The sequence below is a fragment of the Schistocerca cancellata genome, chromosome 3 (genome assembly GCF_023864275.1).
Source record: "Schistocerca cancellata isolate TAMUIC-IGC-003103 chromosome 3, iqSchCanc2.1, whole genome shotgun sequence".
Lineage (NCBI taxonomy): Eukaryota > Metazoa > Arthropoda > Insecta > Orthoptera > Acrididae > Schistocerca > Schistocerca cancellata.
The window spans coordinates 777,829,391-777,846,742 of NC_064628.1; the positions used below are offsets into that span (position 1 = coordinate 777,829,391).

At 45.3% G+C, this 17,352-nt stretch overlaps 1 protein-coding gene across 3 annotated transcripts in view; it reads right to left on the bottom strand.

Moving 5' to 3' along the window:
- The window catches only part of LOC126175822 (condensin complex subunit 2), a 203,144-nt gene that overhangs the window by 46,316 nt on the left and 139,476 nt on the right, over positions 1-17,352 (bottom strand). For all 3 annotated transcript variants that reach the window (XM_049922817.1, XM_049922815.1, XM_049922816.1), the window contains exons 8-9: positions 10,538-10,745; positions 10,301-10,445 (exon numbers count right to left, since the gene is read on the bottom strand). In XM_049922817.1, coding sequence (XP_049778774.1) covers positions 10,301-10,445; positions 10,538-10,745 — 353 coding nt within the window. The remainder of the gene's footprint in view (positions 1-10,300; positions 10,446-10,537; positions 10,746-17,352) is intronic.

The window sequence follows — 17,352 nt, forward strand, 5'->3', positions numbered from 1 at the left end:
TAATAATACAATAATTAAATGAGAATGCTCCTATGAATGAGAAATACTTGTTTTCTACAGGAAAATAAACACTGAAAAGAGTGAGGGGGGAAAAAGAAGAAGGGGGGAGGGAGGGAGGGGGGAGGGGAGGGAGGGAGGGGAGGGGAGGGAGGGAGGGAGAGGAAGATAAATTCTAGGCCCAAAACGTTTAGACAAATAATCCCAACTCAGAAGCAATCAGGAAATCAAACACAAAGTGATGACTATGGGGCAGCCTGTGGAAATTTAATAGTCCTAGCAGCCGACACAACCTTAAAATGAAGAATACCTATTTGCCCCAAGTCTGTACTGCAGCTAACTTTAATTTCATAACCATGTACTTGCATTTTAAGTGTAGTATTTTAAATATTTTCCTTACTTTCTACTTCAAGAAAGTGTTAATGTTTCCTACACATTTTGGAAAACTACTAGCTTGGAAGTGGGCTCTTAAGTTGCAGTTTCTGTACAAACTTCTCTGCAATGATTTATAGTTTGTACAGAAGCACTTTAGGATTGACAGCTACAACAGCACTAGTGGAATGAGTCTCTCACAGGAGGTATGGCACACACTTTGCCATTCCCACAAGACCAGTATCCACAAAAAGCACTCACAATTGCCAACCCCCCTCCCCACCACCGCAATTTCTGATTGCACTAGAAAGCTGTTGCACATAGGTTTGTTTAATCTGGAATTTTTTCACCAATGATAATTCTAAAGGTGTAAGCTGTTGAAGAAAACAGAGGACATAGCTGCAATTTTAAGGCAAATCCATGGTGTAAATATTCACAAAGTGATGTGGCTTGGTAAATTATGAGTCAATTCTGGCTATGTTGTCAAGCAGGGCTGGATGGCTAACACAACTACAGGAACAATGGAATGGCAATCACTTCCAGCTAGTGAGGCATACTTATTATCTCATTATTCTGCATGTAGTTACCTTTTAAGGTTTTCTCATGAACAGTCTTCTGTTTTTTAAATCAAAGACGATGAGAGAATATCATGAAGAAATGAATCATGTTACGTTTAGCAAGTGATTCCCAGAACCACTATTTCCAAATCTAAGATAGTCAATAGATGTTATTTACAAAGCTCCTTACCATCCAGTTGTTGTTGCCAATGTATGTGCCATGGAAAAGCGAAAGGAGGAGATGACTGAATGGCTTCAACATCAATGTAGGTAAGCAATCATATCAGAAAGGTGAGGTTTATAGAACTAATATCTCTCCATAAACAAAAGTTTCCCATATACAAAATCAACGAACCAGCAAAAAGCATATGAGAATGCCGTCATTGGTCTACCTCTTACCACTTCCATCTCCCACAAATATAGTTTATATGGGCCAAAACTACAGTTTACATTGCCAGGAATAATAATGAATTTACCCTGTCTGCAGTGAAAGCACTCACAAATAAAGTTGATAAGGAGCATCGACTCTGAAGATTTTAAAAAAGGTGTCAGCAATATGCACAGTAATGTGAGAAGAGCAAGGTAGAATGAAGCTGTTTTGGAAAATTCAGTGGAGGAGAAAATTATTTCATTAAATAATGACAGTGAGAGGCAGAAGTGACAGAGTCCATGGTACATGCAGCATCTGTGACAGTGACAAGAGTCACGTTGTATTGTATTGTATGGAACTGGTGACCTAGAAACGTAGAAACGACTGAGAGGCTTCGTCTCCACTGTAGCTCTCAGTGGTTCACAACCTAACAACAGGCTACAGCAATTCACTCACCTCACCGCCGTCCCACGCCAAACCCAGAGTTATTGTGCGGTTTGACCCACAGTGCCCCCCCCCCTCCCCTCCCCCGGGAACATCTCCCACCAAACGAGTATAACCCCAATGTTTGAGTTGTAGAGTAATTATAGTGTAAGTGTATGTGGAGAAAGTGTTTGCACAGCAATTGCCGACATAGTTTAACTGAGGCGGAATAAGGGGAACCAGCACGCATTTGCCGAGGCAGATGGAAAACTGCCTTAAAAACCATCCACAGACTGGCCGGCACACTGGACCTCGTTACTAACCTGCCGGGCGGATTTGTGCTGGGGACCAGCATGCCTTCCTCCCTGGAAAGCAGTGCATTAGACCTCACAGCTAACCAGGCGGTCTAAAGAGTCATGTTGGTGGAATTTATTTTCCTCAGTCACCAAAGAAGTGAGGCTTAGGCATATTCCACTGAATGTTTAGAATGCATGGTTTGCAATGGTAAACAGTACAGACCAAAACATTTCTGCAAATTTTGACATTTTAACAAGAAGGCCACTATCAGCAACTAATATCAAATGAAGCACATCTCAGCAGTTTAGTATATATCACACAAAATATATATCAGTAACTATTGCAGCACTGAGGCACTGTTTCTTGCATTGGTTTTGTTCTTCTTCTCAATAATGGTTGCCCTAATTAAGGTAAGTTTTCTCACCACAATAAACAGTATAAATCTTATGGCTGGTTGGTTTGTGGGGGTTAAAGGGACCAGACTGTGACGGTCATCGCTCCCTTTTTCCAAAAAACTAAAATCACCCACAGAGAATAGAAAAACGAACAACAGAAAAGACGGCAGACAACACAGGACAAGAGAGACGCAGACAGAGACCAGCCAAAACAAATTAAAATCACACAGAGTGTCACGGTGGTTGGCCGACCATAGAGTTAAAAAAGGAAAAGCCAACCACCGAGAACACATTAAAAACTCAGTTTAAAATCGTAGGCCAAAGGCCAGAATCAATACAAAAATGAAATAAACACTCACATTAAATGATAAAAACCCCCTGCCCGAATAAAATGCAAAACTAAGTCCACCATGGCAGAGTTATCTGTTAAAAGGGCAGGGAGCGTGTCAGGCAGCACAAATGTCTGCCTGACCACAGCTAAAAGGGGACAGGCCAACAAAATGTGGGCCAATGTCAAAGCCGCCCCACAACGACATAGAGGAAGGTCCTCCCGACGCAGTAAATAACTGTGCGTCAGCCGGGTGTGGCCAATGTGGAGCCGACAAAGGACAACTGAATCTCTGCGAGTGGCTCGCAGGGATGACCACCACACAGTTGTCGTCTCCTTGGCGGCACGGAGTTTGTTAGGGGTGGTCAGACCGCACCATTCAGCGTCCCATAGCGCAAAAACTTTGCGGCGTAAGACTGCTCGCAAATCAGTCTCCGGGAGGCCAATGTCCAGGGTTGGTTCACTGGTGGCCTGTTTGGCCAGGCGGTCAACATGTTCATTGCCCGGGATACCGACATGACCGGGGGTCCACACAAAGACAAACAGAGCGGCCGCAACAGGCTAGAGTATGCAGGGACTCCTGGATAGCCATCACCAGATGAGAACGAGGGAAACACTGGTCAATAGCTCGTAAACCACTCACGGAATCGCTACAGATAACGAAGGACTCACCTGAACAGGAGCGGATATACTCTAGGGCACGAAAGATGGCGACCAGCTCAGCAGTGAAAACGCTCCAGCCTGCCGGCAAGGATCGTTGTTCATAATGGTCCCCTAGAGTTAGAGCATAACCGACCCGACCAGCAACCCTCGAACCGTCAGTGTATACAATGCAAGAGCCCTGATACGTGGCTAGAATGGAATAAAAGCTGCGGCGGAACGCCTCCGGAGGGACTGAGTCCTTCGGGCCCCGTGCCAATTCGTGCCGAAAGCAAGGGCGAGGAACACACCATGGGGGTGTACGCAAAGGGGACTGAAAGGAGGTGGAACAGGGAAAACCCCAAGCCCGGAGAGAAGCTCTTTGATGTGGACCGCAATCGTACAACCCGACTGGGGCCGACGTTCTGGCAGATGGACGACCGATTGTGGGAACAGAAGACAATAATTTGGATGCCCGTGCAAGCTACAACCATGGGCAGCATAAGCAGCCGGTAAATATTGGCGCCGTAACCGCAGTGGAGGGACACCTGCCTCCACAAGTATGCTGTCCACAGGGATGGTCGGGAAGGCACCAGTGGCAAGTCGTATCCTGCTGTGTAGCATTGGGTCCAGCACCTGCAATGCAGATGGGGATGCTGAGCCATAAGCCAGACTCCCATAAGCCAGACGGGACTGGATTAACGCCTGGTAGAGCCGTAAGAGGGTAGATCGGTCGGTGCCCCAGCTGGTGTGGCTCAAGCATTGCAGAGCATTTAGATGCCGCCAAGTCAACCGGGCATCAAAAACCACACCCAAAAACCTACGTGTCTCCACCACACCAAGAAGTACGCCGGCAAGATAAAGCCGCGGCTCAGGGTGGACTGTTCGTCGCCGGCAGAAATGCATAACACAGGTCTTGGCAGCCAAAAACTGGAAACCATGCGCTACAGCCCAAGATTGCGCCTTGCGGATAGCGCCCTGCAGCTGACGTTCAGCAGCTGCAATGCCATGAGAACTATAGTAAAGGCAGAAGTCGTCAGCATACAAGGACACTGAGACAGACGTTCCCACCGCCGCAGCGAGCCCATTAATGTCTATTAAAAACAGGCAGACACTTAAAACAGATCCCTGTGGCACCATGTTCTCCTGAACTCGGGAGGAACTATGAGAGGCCGTGACTTGCATGCATAATGTACGATGTGCCAGAAAACTGCGAATAAAAATTGGCAACGGACCCTGAAGACCCCAATCACGAAGTGTAGAGAGGATGTGATGGCGCCATGTAGTATCATACGCCTTCTGCATGTCGAAAAAGACAGCGACTAGGTGCTGACGGCGGGCAAAGGCCGTACGGATGGTTGACTCCAGGCTCACCAGATTGTCGGCGGCAGAGCGGCCTTTATGGAACCCACTCTGAGACAGAGCCAGGAGGCCCTGTGACTCGAATACCCAACTCAATCGCCGGCTCACCATCCGTTCGAGGAACTTGCAAAGAACGTTGGTGAGGCTAATGGGACGGTAGCTGTCCACCTCCAAAGGGTTCTTGTCAGGTTTCAAAACGGGGATAACAATGCTTTCCTGCCACTGCGACGGAAACTCACCCTCGACCCAGAGACGGTTGTAAAGGTCGAGGAGCTGTCTCTGGCAGTCCACTGAAAGGTGTTTCAGCATCTGACAGTGGATTCGATCTGGCCCAGGAGCGGTATCAGGGCAAGCGGCTAGGGCACTATGAAATTCCCACTCACTGAATGGAACATTGTAGTATTCAGAATGGTGGGTACGAAATGAAAGGCTCCAATGTTCCATTCGCTCTTCAATGGAGCGGAACGCCAGTGGGTAATTCGCAGAAGCGGAACTCAGAGCAAAATGCTCTGCCAAGCAGTTGGCAATTACATCGGAGTCAGTACAAACTGCTCCATTCATTCAGTAAGAGCGCAGGGACGCTGACAGGGGTCCGATAGCCATAGAGGCGTCGAATCTTGGCCCAGGCCTGCAATGGAGTGACGTGGAGTCCAATAATGAGATTTTCACTCTGCAGCGGGGTGTGCACTGATATGAAACTTCCTGGCAGATTAAAACTGTGTGCCCGACCGAGACTCGAACTCGGGACCTTTGCCTTTCGCGGGCAAGTGCTCTACCAACTGAGCTACAGAAGCACGACTCATGCCCGGTACTCACAGGTACTGGCAGAAGTAAAGCTGTGAGTACCGGGCGTGAGTCGTGCTTCAGTAGCTCAGTTGGTAGAGCACTTGCCCGCGAAAGGCAAAGGTCCCGAGTTCGAGTCTCGGTCGGGCACACAGTTTTAATCTGCCAGGAAGTTTCATGGAGCCCAATGGTGGACACATACCGCTCCCAGCACTCCTGCTTGCGTTGGCGGATAAGGCGGCGGGCTCGCGCATGCAACCGTTTGAAGGCGATGAGGTGTTCTAAGGAGGGATGTCGGATGTGATGCTGGATCACCCGCCGGCGATCTTTAATCGCTTCGGCGATCTCAGGCGACCACCAAGGCACAGTTCTCCGCCGAGGGGACCCAGAAGAATGTGGAATGGCAGATTCTGTGGCAGTAATGATGCTGGTGGTGACCGAGTAAACCACCGCATCAATGTCATCATTAGAAAGAGGCTCAATAGCGGAAATGGAGGAGAACAAGTCCCAGTCAGCCTTATTCATAGCCCATCTGCTAGGGCGCCCAGAAGAGTGACGCTGTGGCAGTGACAGAAAGATCGGAAAGTGGTCACTGCCACACAGGTCATCATGCACACTCCATTGGACAGAAGGTAAGAGGCTAGGGCTGTAGATCGAAAGGTCAATGGCGGAATTTGTGCCATGTGCCACACTGAGATGTGTGGAGGCACCATCATTTAAAATCGAAAGGTCTAGCTGTGTCAATACGTTCTCAATGGTGGCGCCTCGACCTGTTGCCACTGACCCACCCCACAGAGGGTTATGGGTGTTGAAGTCGCCCAGTAACAGGAAAGGCGGCGGCAGTTGCGCTATCAGTGCAGCCAGGACATGCTGTGGGACATCACCATCTGGTGGAAGGTAAAGACTGCAGACAGTAACAGCCTGTGGCGTCCACACCCGAACAGCGACAGCCTCTAAAGGTGTTTGCAGAGGGACAGATTCGCTGTGAAGAGAGTGAAGGACACAGATGCAGATGCTACCAGACACGCTTTCATAAGCTGCCCGGTTCCTATAATAACCCCGATAGCCATGGAGGGCAGGGGTTCGCATCGCTGGAAACCAAGTTTCCTGAAGAGCAATGCAGAAGAAAGGGTGAAGGCTAATAAGTTGTCGGAGCTCAGCTAGATGGTGGAAGAAGCCTCTGCAGTTCCACTGGAGGATGATATTGTCCATGGCTCAGAAAGGCGTGAAGGGATTGGGGAGGCAGATTACGCTGCTGGGTCACCTGCTGCCTCCGATTGAGCACCTGTGGAAGTGCTACCCATTGCGTCTGAGGGACTGACGAGATCGAGGTCCTCAGCGGACGCAAGAATCTCCACCTCATCCTCAGACGCAGAGCTTGTAAGTAGCGGTGGAGTAGGTGCCACCACAGGTGCCTTGGTCTTACGGGTCTTCAATGTTGTTTTCTCTTGCTGTTCCTTTAGTTGCCATTGCTGAGAGGGCTTATTGGAGGCAGTCTCCGGGACCGAAGACGACCACGAAGCTCGACGACCAGCGACCTGTGGCTTCTTCAGCCACTGGTTGGTGTCTGCTGTGCCACTGGGAGGAACCTGGGAAGGGCTTAGAAGTGTGGACTGGTGTCTCCGGTGGCTGAGGGGGTGCTGCTCCCGAGGTAGGTGGTGCGGGAGCAACAGCGAGAGAAGTGGCCCACATCGTCAAGGTGGCAGGTGTGGTCCTCTGACTCTGACAGCTGACTGTATGTGGTGCAGCTGATGAAGCTGGAGCAGGAGTGACAGTGGAGGCATAAGATGACATCATGTACACGGGATGTAGCCATTCAAATTTCCGCTTAGCCTCAGTGTAGGTCAGTTGGTTCAGGGTCTTATATTCTGTGATCTTACGTTCTTTCTGTAAGATCCTGCAGTCTGGCAAACAAGGTGAATGAGGCTCTCCTCAGTTGACGCAGATGGGAGGTGGGGCACATGGAGTATCGGGATGAGATGGGTGTCTGCAACCTCGACATGTGAGGCTGGAAGTACAGCGGGAAGACATATGGCTGAACTTCCAGCACTTAAAGCACCGCATCGGGGGAAGGATATAGGGCTTGACGTCACAACGGTAGACCATCACCTTGACCTTCTCCGGTAATGTATCACCCTCGAAGGCCAAGATGAAGGCACGGGTAGCAACCTGATTGTCCCTCGGACCCCGACGAACATGCCGGACGAAATGAACACCTCTATGCTCTAAGTTGGCGTACAGCTCGTCACCAGACTGCAAAAGTAGGTCCCTATGGAAAATAATACCCTGGACCATATTTAAACACTTATGTGGTGTGGTGGTATAGTTAACATCCCCCAACTTGTCACAAGCAAGTAACCTGCGTGACTGGGCAGAGCATGCCATTTTTATCAAAACTGACCCAGAGCACATTTTGGACAAGCCCTCCACCTCCCCAAACTTGTCCTCTAAATGCTCTACAAAGAACTGAGGCTTCACGGATACAAAGGTTTCCCCATCAGCTCTGGTACAGACGAGATACCTGGGCGAATACATGTCACTGTCATTCATTGCCTTTCGTTCCTCCCATGGTGTGGCCAGGGATGGGAACAATTTGGGGTCATAAACGTTAGCTTTAAAATGAGCCCTCGAATGCTTAGAGACTGCAGGTGGCTGGCCACCAGCAAGAGATGATGTGCCACGCTTCATTGCGTGTCATCCACCCTGATGCCACCTACTCCAACCAAGGGCCCTCCCCATGGGCGCCACCCAGTCACAGCAAAGACCACCTGGCAGGATGGCCATTTCCGGGAGTCCTGATGCCCCAGGGATATGGGCATCTACTCCTTGGCATACATGGGGAGTAAATGGCACAGGCATCAGTAGAGCGATCCCTGTGTTGTCAGTGGGCTACAACCAACAGGGTACATGGCGGCCCCACCACAACGGACTGGCTACCGTGCTGGATCTTAGGTGCAAAAATGTCCAAGGTCGTCGTCACAGCAAAACGTAACACTGCACAGTGCAGTGTGGTAATCGCACCCAGGGACGTATCCTCGCCCAAGAGATGGAAAACGAGTGGGACAGCATTGCAACAACGAGAAAGCGCGGCTAAAGGTCTCAATGCACAACGGATACAGTGCACCATGTAAGGCGGCCTTCCCCAATTGGCTCGCTCTTCAGAAGAATTTAGAAAGATGGAGGTCAAACCCAAGAGGGGACCATCACATAAGGCCGAAACGTTTGAGACTCCTTTTAGTCGCCTCTTACGATAGGCAGGAATACCGTGGGCCTATTCTTACTCCTGAACCCGCAGGGGGTATAAATCTTATTTTATGTTAGAAGTATGTATGAGAATCAGAAAAATTAATAACAGGTTAATTATAAACCTAGCAATCCATTTCTTGTAATAAAAACAAATGGGTGAGTGCTTAGCACCTGAGCACTATCAGAGCATTGCTCCGCATCCTCACGTACTCCTGTCATAGTTTTGAACAACCTGTAGTTCTTTTCACTGCAGATTCCAAGTATATGGAGGACAGCGGAACCTGTAATTTGCGAAGCACAGGAAATTTAAGCTTTGTAAATTCTTTGTAGAAGTCCATGACACTAGTCAGTATGTCGTGCAACTGTGGTCCACACAGTTTTAACTGTAATCTAGTTCCAGTACTGTCCACACGCACAGAAAATGCAAGTGAAAATATGTTCAACATTTTATCTTCTAGAAGTAAACTTAAAATGCATGATGAATGCAATTTAGTAGGTTTTGGTAACTTTCACAATTTCTCTCTCCTCATTTCCAAAATAGATAGTCAGCCTGAGCTCAGGGCAATTACCCTAAAGACAAAATGTCATGTGAACCACCTGTTTGTGGACTGTGTAAACTTTGTTTTGTTCTGTTAGTGTATTACAAAAACATTATGGATTGGAAGAAAATTCAATGAGGAAGTGGTACAGGGTGTACATAAAAACAACACATTAATAAGCATCTTAGAGAAAAAGACTAAATTAATTGGACAAGTGATTTATAAAAAACATCTTTGAAGGAAAAATAGTGTGAGGAAGAGCAAGAGGTTGCCCCAGAACATCCATATTGTACACCATGATCACTGGAATGAGCTGTAACAATTTCAACCATACAGCACAGATGCAGACGGTGAGAGGCAGAATATGACTACATCAAGGTAATGTATTTAGTGAATCACAATAGTGTATTGTATCATAAGGAAAATTCAAGTTATATAGGTTACAGAGTCTTTTGCAACTGTAATAAAGCCTCATTAAATCTTAAGACTTTATTAGTTAGAAAAGACAAAATGTTCAAATGTATGTGAAATCTTATGGGCCTTAACTGCTAACCTAAATTATCCTAAGGACAAACACACACACACACACACACACACACACACACACACACACACACATGCCCGAGGGATCAGAAAAGACAGTATAATCAATATAACTTGTAATATGTGACTGTGGAAAAAATAAGGACTAAAACAAAGAAGAGAACGGGAGAATTCACTTGAGAAAACCATAAAATTATGGGACAAAAATGAGGGCATTAATTTATCTTCAGAAGACAAAATATTAGCACTGCCAATAAGCACACATAAAAACCACACATGAGTACCTATCTTAGTTTTTGGAACTATTAGTGTCTTCCTTGAGGAAGAGACAGGAAGGACAAGTCACTCAGACCCCAAGCAGAGAGGGTCACTTCTACCAGGAATAGTTATTTTGCTGCCCAATTAGCAAAACACTTCTACTGCATTTTGTATAGAAAATATTCTCTTACGTGCACATTAGGATCCATATTCTCCTTTCCATTTAAGTTAATGTATTCACTCGCAGGTAGATTGTCTTCAAAATCATCATCTGCATCCCTGTCATGATTGCTTCGCCCAAATTTAAGAATGTTTGTGTTCTTCTTGAAGTACAATCTGCAATATACAATAGTAAAGCACAGGATTATTTTTTACAATAGAGAATGTGAACATACATATCACATTGTCTGCGAGATGTGAAAATTTACGTTTGAAAGTTTTTAGTGTCATAGTGAACATCTAGTTCCTTTGTTACTTTACGTGACTCCCATGTATCACGAACTGTCTTCTTTTTTAGCATTACAGTGCCACCTAATGCAAGTATTTTATAGATATCATTTGGCACCATGTCAAAAATATTTTCCAAAATTACTTTCTTCTTCCCTTTTCTGCCTTTCATCTTTGAAACAAAAGCACCTAGAAAAAAAAGTATTTCTTTAAACTTGTATTCCAGATTAATTGGATGTAATGGCACATAAGAAATAATCTTCACATTTAAAGAGACACACAAAATTAACTTATTACCTAAGGTCTAATTATATATCCTAGCTGAGTTGCTCATGCAGTGACATATTCAGTGGAGATTTCTGTCTCAGTATTCTTCGCTACTTGTTCCTCATATCTGTCATGGTTTTCAGTAGTAATGCTAATTGTGCAGTAACCCATTGGTTAATACACCCTCTACTCACAGCAGACATATGCTGCACCACTAAGGCAAGTGCAGTGCGCACCAGTGTCCAAATGGTGTGCCTGCAACTACAAGGGTGGTTTGAAAAGTTCTCGGAACGGAATAAAAAAAAAAAAAAGGTACTTACATCACTGAAACTTTTTTTATGTTTCAATGTAATCCCCTTGTAGATTAATGCACTTGGTCCAATAATGTTCCAGTGCCTTGATCCCATCTCAAAAATGAGTTTCCTCCGGGCCTGCAAAATAGTTGTCAACTCCAGCTATCAATTCTTCGTTTGAAATGAATCTTTGTCCTCCAATAAAAATTTTCAGTTTTGGGAAGGGATGGAAGTCTGACGGAGCCATATCAGGTGAACAAGGTGGATGTGGCAACAATTCATACCTTAGTTCATCTAATTCTGCCATGGCTACAGTACGTTTTTGATCCAGCATCAAGAGTCATGGCACCCGTCTTGCAGATAATTTTTTCATTTCTAATTCTTCAATTAAAATGTAATATACCCTTTCAGATGACATCTGGCAAGCGTGAGCAATTTCACGTAGTTTCAATTGGCAATCCTCCATGACTATTTTGTGCACTTTTGCAATGATTTTGGCATCTTGGCCGACCACTGTGTGGATCATCATCTAAGCTCTCCTGAACGTATTTAAATCCATTTGTCCATTTGGCAACAGTTGAATATGAAGGAGCAAAATCCCTCAGTGTATTCTGGAAATAGGCATGAATCTCCTTTGCTTTCATACCTTTCTTTACAAAGTACTTAAGTCACATGCTGACCTGAACACTTACGGCAGGCCATAACAAGGTGTACCACCTCCTATTTGACGGACCGCCAAAATACATGGTGGCATGCCAACGTTTTGTGCAAGAAATCCCCCAATGACTCTGCAATAGGCGGAAGACCTCTCGCCACAGAGCTGCTGGAACCACAATGTGGAGAGTAAACCCTTCCTTTGACAAGAAAATACCACCACTCAAAATACAGTGGTGCAGTGCATAAAAATTCTGAAGAGGATCCAATGCCCGGCCTGGCGGATGGTCAGTCCATCCATGTTGTATCATAAGTACATGTGCCAGAGCACCAGATACTCTGCTGCAGCAGAGGCAATATTTGAACTGGTGATCGGGGAGCCCTCCACTGTGTGCCTTGCCTCCATATTCAGCTGGTTGTTGAGGGATCAGGGCCCAGGAGGAGCCAGTACAGAGTGTCTGTATTTGCATGTTGCGACATGGGATGAAAATGAAGCTTATAACTGTACCAGTTCAATAACAGAGCTCAGTGTTAAAGATGATGAGTGGCTTTGTCTGGTAAGGACATTTATGGGCTAAAAAGGGGAAAGAGGGCTTATGATTGTTAATTAAATGAAATATTCCACCATAAAAGAATGTGATTTTTTTAAAGGCATAGACAATATCAAGAGCTTCTTTTTACCCCGCGAATAATGTTACTGAACCGAGTTGAGTGTTTTCAACACAAAGGTAATAGGCTGTTTGGAGCCTTCTGAATGGCGATGGGCCAAGACTGCCTCAACCCTTTACTGGGACACAACCATGCCCAGGAGCAGATGCTTGCCGGGTTGAAATGCTGCTTGACTTGATGCAGAGTGAAGACTATCCTTAATTGCACAAAAGCATTCTCACAGGCTGCAGACCAAACAAAAGGAGCACTTTTCCAAAGCAACAGATGGAAGGGGTGCACGATAGTAGCTGCACTGGGAATATACTTGTGACAGTATGTCACTTTGCTGAGGAATGCCAGGAGTTCTTATAGATTAGATGGACAGGGAAAGCTGTAATGATGGGACATGCTGTTACATTGGGCGCACACCCTGTCAGGAAGTATCATTACCCAAATAAGCAATAGAAGGCTGGAAAAAGTGAGACTTGGTGAGATTACGTGAGACTTGGTGACATTACATTTGAGACTTGAGCCTGTAGAGCAGTAAACACAGAATGGAGTTTACATAGGTGATCCTCCGTGGTAACACCTATCACAACAAAGTCATCAACATAGTTAATGCAGTGACAGGGCAACCATCATAACCAGCTCTAAAAAATCGTCAAAAGATAACAGACACAATAGCAAACCCAAACACTAGTTGTCAATAGTGGTAGAGGCCAAAAGGAATATTAACCACAATCAGCTGTTTCGATTCCTTATCCAACAGAATCTGAAGATAGGCTTCGTCTCCTCCGGGCTAGGCAGGAGATGAGTGTCTAAGACTGCCTGTGCATTAATAGTGACCTTTAAATCGCCACAGGGCAGGATCTGTTCAGATAGCTTCTTTATGATCACTAAGGGCCTAGTCCATTCACTTCAGGAAATTGGCCTAATCACTCCCAATGACATTAAGCAATCCAGCTTCACTTGAACGCACTTGTAGAAAGCAACTGACACAACCCCACCTGAAAAAAGTGAGGGTAAACAATGGGTTTGACGGTGACGTGTGCCATGAAATTGTTTGCACAATCCAACCATGGGGGCAAACAGATCTGAAAGCTCAGAATACAAGGAATCCAATTCATCATAAGGTTTTTGGTCTGGCACTAGATGCATTGCATCTCCAATCGAGAAACCAAAAGTAGCAAAGGCTTCTGAGCCAAACAAATTTCTAGTACTCGCATTGTTAGCCACCAGGTAGGCAATGGAATGGACAGCTGACTTGTAAACTGTGTTGATTGCAAACTGGCTGAGAACAGGAATCTGCTGTGTGTTATAGCTTATCAGCTGACACTAGACACACGCCAATGGTGGGGACCCTTGCATGGTGTAGGTCTGCGAGTTGAGTAGGGACACGGTGGCCCCTGTGTCAATTTGTAGGATTGTTGGTGTATCCATAATCCACACTTCAATGAAAGGTTTATTCTGTTCTCCAGCCAACAGTGAACACAATGACGAAATAATATGAGTATTTATGTTCACTGATTCCTGCACTGACTTCGGGGAGGGTGGTACAGATTGACATATCACTGCTATGTGACCTTTCTTTTCTTTACATTTGTGGCAAGGAGTCCACCAATTGAGGCAGGCTGCCCACTCGTGCTGTAGGAGACAAGAGGGGCACCAAGGAAGTGGTGTTCACTGTTCCCTCTGCTGACTACATTTTTGTCTACATTGACCCATTTGGCTTGTTTGTATTGCAGCTACCTCCTTTTCCTCAGTGCACTAGGCTCCATGTGCTTGGGCTGTATTCTGTCACTCCAACCCTCAGATTGCTGGCCTGCCGTGCAAGAGACCTCTAATAACTGTGCAATATTAAAAACATGTTCCAACATAGTTACTCAAACTGATGGGCACATTGATGGACTTCCTTATCTGGGGCCGAACGACTGATTGTGCTTCTAACCCTGGTCTCTGCAGAAAACCCTGGAGTCTTAGCTGTGACAAACTGACACTTATGACTGAGGTCATGAAGCTCGGCCACCCAAGCTTGATACGATTGTTGTGGCTGTTTGCAACACTGGTAGAAATCGACATGCACAGTGGCCACATGCGTATGCTTGTGGTGATAAGAGCACAGAAAACTACACACACCATCACACGAAAGCAACACTGATTCTTGCAGAGGAGCTAACTGGCACAGTATGTGATACATTCGAGGGGGTACACAATAAAAAGAGCCTTACAGACCTCTGTGACGACCACCTGGAACACCACAAAATGTTGACAAAACTGCTTCTTGTAAGCATCCCAGTCTTCCACAGATTCATCATGAGAGGAAACGATGACGGGTGAACAACTGACACCTGTGCCTCATCTGTGACTGACAATCAGTCTTTCCTTCTCATCCCATGTGGCAGGTCTCCCCTGAATCTTGAAATTTCTGAAATTACTAAGTAGTGAACATGGCCTGTCTATAAGCTGTTATAATAGGGTTTCCGTAGCCATTCACTACGCATATATTACCTTTCAACACTGACAACGAAATGTAAGTTTTTGAGGACCATGTGTTTAGATGTATATCAACTTTTCTAAATAAAGAATAATTAACAGCCATGTTAAATAACAAAACATTCTTTCCCACTATAAGTGAGCAACAGTGTATAGACATTTCTTGGCTAGATATGCAACATTATTTCTTAGTATTTACCACTGTGACCATAATAAATTATTTGTATTAATTGCACAATAAAATTTATTATTTCGATATTATTAATGTCATTTTGAGTGACACTATATCTACCTTTAAAAGAAACAAACTAATTAACATCAACACTGGCGTGAAAGCTTATGAAAATAACTATAGAACTGAGCAGCAAATGTGACATACAAAACGTGCCACACGACTGCTCATGCAATAGAAAAACACGCGCCTACCAGAGGGTTAAACATTGTAAACGGGTATTTTTATTAAAGTGGGCAATGTTACAGACATAGCCTAGTAAGTATCATAGACACTGCTAGGCAGTAGGCAGCATGAGGAATATCTTTGGGAAAAGGGATTTTACAGTCAGCAGTGGTAGAAAGAAACATCACTGAGTAATCTGTGGTAGAAAGAAACATCACTGAGTAATCTAACACATGCAGAGTGCAGAGGTAGTGAGTGAAGTGCAGTATTGACAGATGTAGTTGCATTTGTGTAAAGAAACACCTTGAGATGTGACTATTATCCATTTCACAAAGATTTACTCCTGCCTGTGAGTTCCTCTGGGGAATTCATCATCACATAATGAACATCAATGCGTCACACTTTTCCTAAATTGAGAAAGTGTCTTCTTTTGTTTTACATGTAAATATCCTATTTTAGTTCAAAAAAGAGGTAATACACAGGGAACTGTTAACACGAAAGCATGCTTTCTTAATCATTATTTGAGGACTGTTAGCTTTGAAGGACCACAGATTTACTTGTGGATTTTTGTTGTTTTCTGGTTCATCATCTTGTCATAATAATGCTGGCTGCTGATTGTTGCAGCTTGCCTTAAGATGAAACGTATGAGGAAGACTGTTCTAACCCAAGAACACAGTGATTTATTGCTCAAACAGTACATGCACATCAAAGACAAGATACAATACATTCAGCAATACAGAAGTGGCTGGTGGAGCCTAGTTCCAACAGGGGGAGCAGCTGGCAGGCAGCATAAATAACTGCTGTCATATTAGCAGCCTGGGTAGCCTCTAGTGGGAAAATCAAGCACAAACTTTAGGTGCTATGAACTATGAAGCGGTGCACACGTAACTGGTAGTTACAGCACTCTTCTTCCTTTGTGAAGAAGTGTTCACTGTGTTCACATCCATTTCTTCTGTGGTTGATGTAGATTGTTGAGTCTTGTGACGCACTGCCACTGGTGTGTAGGGTCAGAAATGGTGCGAGTGTTGACAGGTGTGATGGCCAACCCCCTGTGAGAGGCCATACAGTAGTACAGGCAATGCTGACACAGCGTCCATTTCCGCATCCAAGTACAACCACAAGGAAGGAGGTTGCGGTGCTGGCAGCATTGGCTGCAATGGTGGTGGCAGCAGCAGCAGTGGAGGCATCGGTCGCGGCAGAATGGAAGCTAGGGTCCTGCCATGGCCACCCGACAGTTGAAGGAGGGACCCACAACAGAGGAGAAAGGTGTGAAGGCGTCTGCAGTGGTGATGGGGAAGGGGAGGTCACTGGCCATGATGTAGGAAAGGTACTACGGAAACAAAGAAAGCTTCATCATAGGTTTAAGAGTAGTCGAATCATAGCTGATAAGGAAAAGCTGAACGAAGCGAAAAATAGCGTAAAGAGAGCAATGAGAGAAGCATTCAACGAATTCGAACATAAAACATTGGCAAACAATCTAAACAAGAACCCTAAAAAGTTTTGGTCATATGTAAAATCGGTAAGCGGATCTAAATCCCCTATTCAGTCACTCGTTGACCACGATGGCACCGAAACAGAGGACGACCGAAGAAAGGCAGAAATACTGAATTCAGTGTTCCGAAACTGTTTCACTGCGGAAAATCGTAACACGGTCCCTGACTTCAGCCGTCGCACGGACGCCAAAATGGAAAATATTGAAATAAACGATATCGGAATTGAAAAACAACTGCTATCACTTAGTAGCGGAAAAGCATCCGGACCAGACGAGATACCCTTAAGATTCTACAGTGATTATGCTAAAGAACTTGCCCCCTTTCTATCAGCAATTTATCGTAGATCGCTGGAAGAACGTAAAGTACCTAGCGACTGGAAGAAAGCGCAGGTCGTTCCCATTTTCAAGAAGGGTCATAAATCAGATGCGAATAATTATAGGCCTATTTCGCTTACGTCAATCTGTTGTAGAATAATGGAACATGTTTTGTGTTCTCGTATTATGACGTTCTTAGATAATACGAATCTCCTTCATCATAACCAACATGGATTC